Source organism: Acanthopagrus latus, chromosome 8 (assembly GCF_904848185.1).
Source record: "Acanthopagrus latus isolate v.2019 chromosome 8, fAcaLat1.1, whole genome shotgun sequence".
Classification (NCBI taxonomy): domain Eukaryota; kingdom Metazoa; phylum Chordata; class Actinopteri; order Spariformes; family Sparidae; genus Acanthopagrus; species Acanthopagrus latus.
Window position 1 is genome coordinate 6810111 of NC_051046.1, and position 4181 is coordinate 6814291.

At 45.8% G+C, this 4181-nt stretch overlaps 1 protein-coding gene across 1 annotated transcript; it reads right to left on the reverse strand.

Moving 5' to 3' along the window:
* Positions 1 to 336: 336 nt before the first annotated feature.
* On the reverse strand, positions 337 to 3533 carry LOC119023740 (transcription factor Maf-like). The gene has a single exon (XM_037105849.1). The coding sequence runs from the start codon at positions 2275 to 2277 to the stop codon at positions 1297 to 1299; it is 981 nt and encodes a 326-aa protein (XP_036961744.1). The 5' UTR covers positions 2278 to 3533; the 3' UTR covers positions 337 to 1296.
* Between the last annotated feature and the right edge of the window lie 648 nt (positions 3534 to 4181).

Below are 4181 nucleotides of genomic sequence, written 5' to 3' on the forward strand. Positions count from 1 at the left end.
ATAGGGTTCTGGGTAAACTTAATTAAGTTCCTTAGATGAAAGGAAAAACACATTAACAGCGAAGTAGCAGGAAGAGGAAGCTCGTTTGTTGCAACACTGTAGCGTGAACAAGTGGCCTGTTTCTCATTTATTTCAGGACATGCATCATAATCTGCTTCTGCTCGAAAAGCACATTTTTATGTATCTTCAGCCCCACTTGTTGATCGCGATAATCTATTTAGTCAGGAAATATTGTCTCTGCTAAACATACCGATGATGCTCACCTCGATGGTGTTGCAGTCTGTCAATGCAAATCAATACTGAGCACAACGTGGTTTTTTAAATCCCACAATGTCCTTTTTTTTCTCCTCACAAGGCTTCAGAAGAAGCTTGTGGAGAAAAATGATGGAGGGTCCATGATTAACGGGGAGGTTTTATGAAAGGAAAATGACGGATGGATGCACTTGTTCACACTTTCTTTTCTTTTTCTTTTCTTTTTTTTTTCTTACAAATAAATCCCCTCCCCAAAAAAGGTGATGAGAGCTGAACAGATGCAGTCATGGTGCAATACAATCATCATACACAAGTTCACAAAAATAAGCAAAAGGAAAAAAAAAAAAAAGGAAATAAAAGTCCAAACATAAATCCCGCACATGACCAGCATGCATGGCTTCACACGACTGTTACAGTCTGACATCAGTTCTCTCTCTCCAACCCAAAAAAAATCGTCTCTTGTAACTCAGTTTGATTTCTTCCACAAGACACATGGGATGGATGACATGGAAATGAGACTCATAAAAAAAAAAAAAAAAAAGAACAACAAAATAAAAAAAATAAATTCACATGAAAATTAAAAAAAAAAAGCTGCAGGAGCCTGAGGGGGGTTGTTTCATTTCACCACACACATTCTGGGTGCTGAAGGAGGGGGAGGAAGGATGGACGAGGCGCAGGGTGAGGTGGTCAGGGCGGATCTGTTCAGCAGACTGGGAGCTGATTTTTACGCACATAAATCCACTAAAATATGTGAGGGGAGCGAGTTTAAACAGGCCTATTTTAAGTATGTGGCACAAAAAAAATATAACAAACTAAAAACAAAAACACATATGAAGAGCAGAACCTCACCCTGAAACAGAAATCACTTCTGGAAATACAGAAAAACTGAATAAAACTCTTTTTGTCCTCAACTACCGACAACACAACACAAACACGCACAAACTATTTTAGCTGCGCGCAAATTAAAAGTTTTATTTTTTTTTTCTCGGTTTCTCTGTGATGGTCGGGTATTAAAACTTTTTTTTTTTCTTTCAGCGCCGAGACTCACATGAAAAACTCCGGGGATGAGGGGTTGTTGTCGCTGCCGGATCCTCCGTTTTCTCTGAAGCCGGTGCTGATCAGCTTCTCGTATTTCTCCTTGTAGGCGTCCCTCTCCCTGGCCAGCCGGGAGATCTCCTGCTTGAGGTGGTCCACCTGCTGTATGAGTTGCGTCTTCTCTCCCTCCAGGACGTGCCGCTGCTGGACCCGCTTGTACCGGCAGGACTGGGCATAGCCTCTGTTCTTTAGCGTCCTCCTCTTCTGTTTCAGGCGGATCACCTCTTCCTTGCTGACCCCCCGCAGCTGCCGGTTCAATTCCCGCACCGACATGGTCACCAGCTGCTCGTCCGAGAACCGATCTTCCAAGCGCAAGTGCTGGTGGTTCCCCCCCGCGCCGCCGCCGGACTGAGACCCGGAGGAGGGGTGGTGTGCCCCGTTGTGGTGGTGGTGGTGATGGTGGTGGTGGTGGTGTGGAGTCCCGTTCTGAGCGGCGGCTGCAGCGATGACCGCGGACACCACGGCGGCCGCTGATCCCATCTCCTCTCCGGCCATGGCGCCCGCTGCCCCGGCTGCGCCGCCGTACTGCTGCCCTCTGGAATAGCCATCGAAGGTCTGGAGCTGGTGACTGCTGCTGATCAGCGCCTCTACGGCGTCCTCCGGGCTAAAGCCCAGAGCCTCGGGGTTCAGCTGCTGTTGGTATCCGGTCATCCAGTAGAAATCCTCCAAGTGAGCCTTCTGCTCGCTCCCTGATCCCGGACTGGGCGCCGAGAAGCTTGGAGAGGGGGGAACCGAGCTGCAAGGCGTGCTCATCGGGGTGGAAGATAGGGATCCCCCGGCGACCAGGCGGCTGCACTGGCTGATGCTGCGATCGGGCTCCACCGGCTCCTTTTTCACTTCAAACTTCATCAGATCGAAGTCATTAACATATTCCATGGCCAGGGGACTGGTGGGCAGGTCGGAGTTGCTCATTGCCAGCTCTGATGCCATCCTCTTGCTGTTGACAGTCCTCCAAAGGGGGTGAGGAGCACCTGTCAAAGTGGGCTGCTGAGACACGCACTGAGCCAGCTTGATTTCTTTATTTATTTTCTTCAAAACCGAAGAAAAAAGTGGATTTTCTCGCACTAATTGCGCAGCGCAGGTTTGGTTTCGTGCGTCGATAAGTTTTTTTCTTTTTTTTTTCTTTCTCTCTCTCTCTCTCTCCTTCAGTCTGCGTTGCACAGAGTAGCGCTGTTTCCTCCCTCTCTCCCAGCGTGCGGGTGTCTGAGCGCCGCTCTCTCTGTTTCTACCATTTAACACTTCATGGCTCCTTTTAGGATTAGTGCGCCAAATTGAGGAGGTTCACGTACGTGTCCCGGGCAAATAGTTGCTTTGTGGAGAATGAAAAAAAAAGGGGGGGAAAACTCCACCCAAGGATTGATAGATTTTTTTTCCCTTTTTTTTTCCGGGGGATCAGTCAGCCGACGAGTTAAAAAGCATTGCTTAGTTTTATAGGCGGCCTGACGTCACACTGAAATATGAAATTGACCGAGACTCAGCCAATGAGGAGCTCAGCCTGGGGAGCTAATTAGCATAATAGTATAGAAACCCAAAGTTTTGTGAAGTGTCCGAGCCCATCAGCAGATTGACACCAGACTTAATATTCCGTCTTTTGTCACTTTTTTTTTTTTTTTTGCGCGGAAGAGAAGGAAAAGCAAATAAAAGACAGAAAACAGATTCGGAGGATTAACAGAAGATATCTGATGGTAAATATGCATGTCTCTCTCTTTTGGATTGGCGAGTCGTCAGAATTTAACACATAATTCGGGTTTTTTAAATAATCATTTAAATACATTTTTAGACTCATTGTTTGTTTCGGCACCGTCAGACTTTTCCTCTCCACCCGTCTGACACTCGTCGCGTCGACAGATAAATATCTTTCACAGGTGTATTTCATTAATTATGCATTATTATCACCCCCCCCAATTAATGAGCCCCAAACCGGCTCTGTCTCGGCAATGAGATGCATCAAATTACATTTTTAATGATTTTCCACCGAGCTGCGGATAAATAGTCAATAAATAATCCCGTATCGCAGATGAAATATCAGACATATCAGAAATACACGTGTGCAGGATGAAGCGCAGCGTCGTGTGAGGACGGTGAAGTGTGTGAGAGCAGCCTGGCATGAGGTCTGCGTGACTGACAGTGTTTGGAAACCCAACGTCGCCACCTTTCGGTAGAAAATAATACTTCATGTTCCTTCAGAGGTCCTGTGAGTGTCCGGCACTGCTGCGTCTTCTCCTGCTGCTGCTGGGTGCAAATGTTTTTGTTTTTTTGTTTTTTTCTGCCTTGAATGGAAGAATATTTCATTTTTTAAATCTTTATTCTCATGTGTGGTCTCTGTTTCTTCTTACTGCTGGACAGGGAGATTATTTCACAGGACAAAAAGCAGATTTCTGGTTTCCTAAACAAACAAAATGTTGATTCGAAATAATTAAAAAGCTTGAAAAAAAAAAGCACCAATTAAAGGAAATATACAATGTTTTTTCTTTTAATTATAAGAAGAAATTATTTTCCCCTCATTCACATTAAGTCAATTCCTTGCAGGACAAACAACATCAAATCTTTTTTTTTTTTTTTTTTTCTATCTAAAACCACAGAGACAACTCCTCCATCTGTGTGTGCTGGTGGACTCTAATGTAATGATCAGAGCATCAGTGTTCCTCTCTCTCTCTCTCTCTCGCTCTCTCTCTCTCCCTCCGTCTGTCTGTCTCTCCCGGTGTCTCTCTCCCTCCCTCTCTCGTCCCCGAGCACATTCCTCAGGAGTGGTGGCACATGAGAGCAAACAATAAGAGGAGGGCTATGCACAGAGGGACCGGAGAGTAAATAAGAGCACTCTCCCCGGAACATGT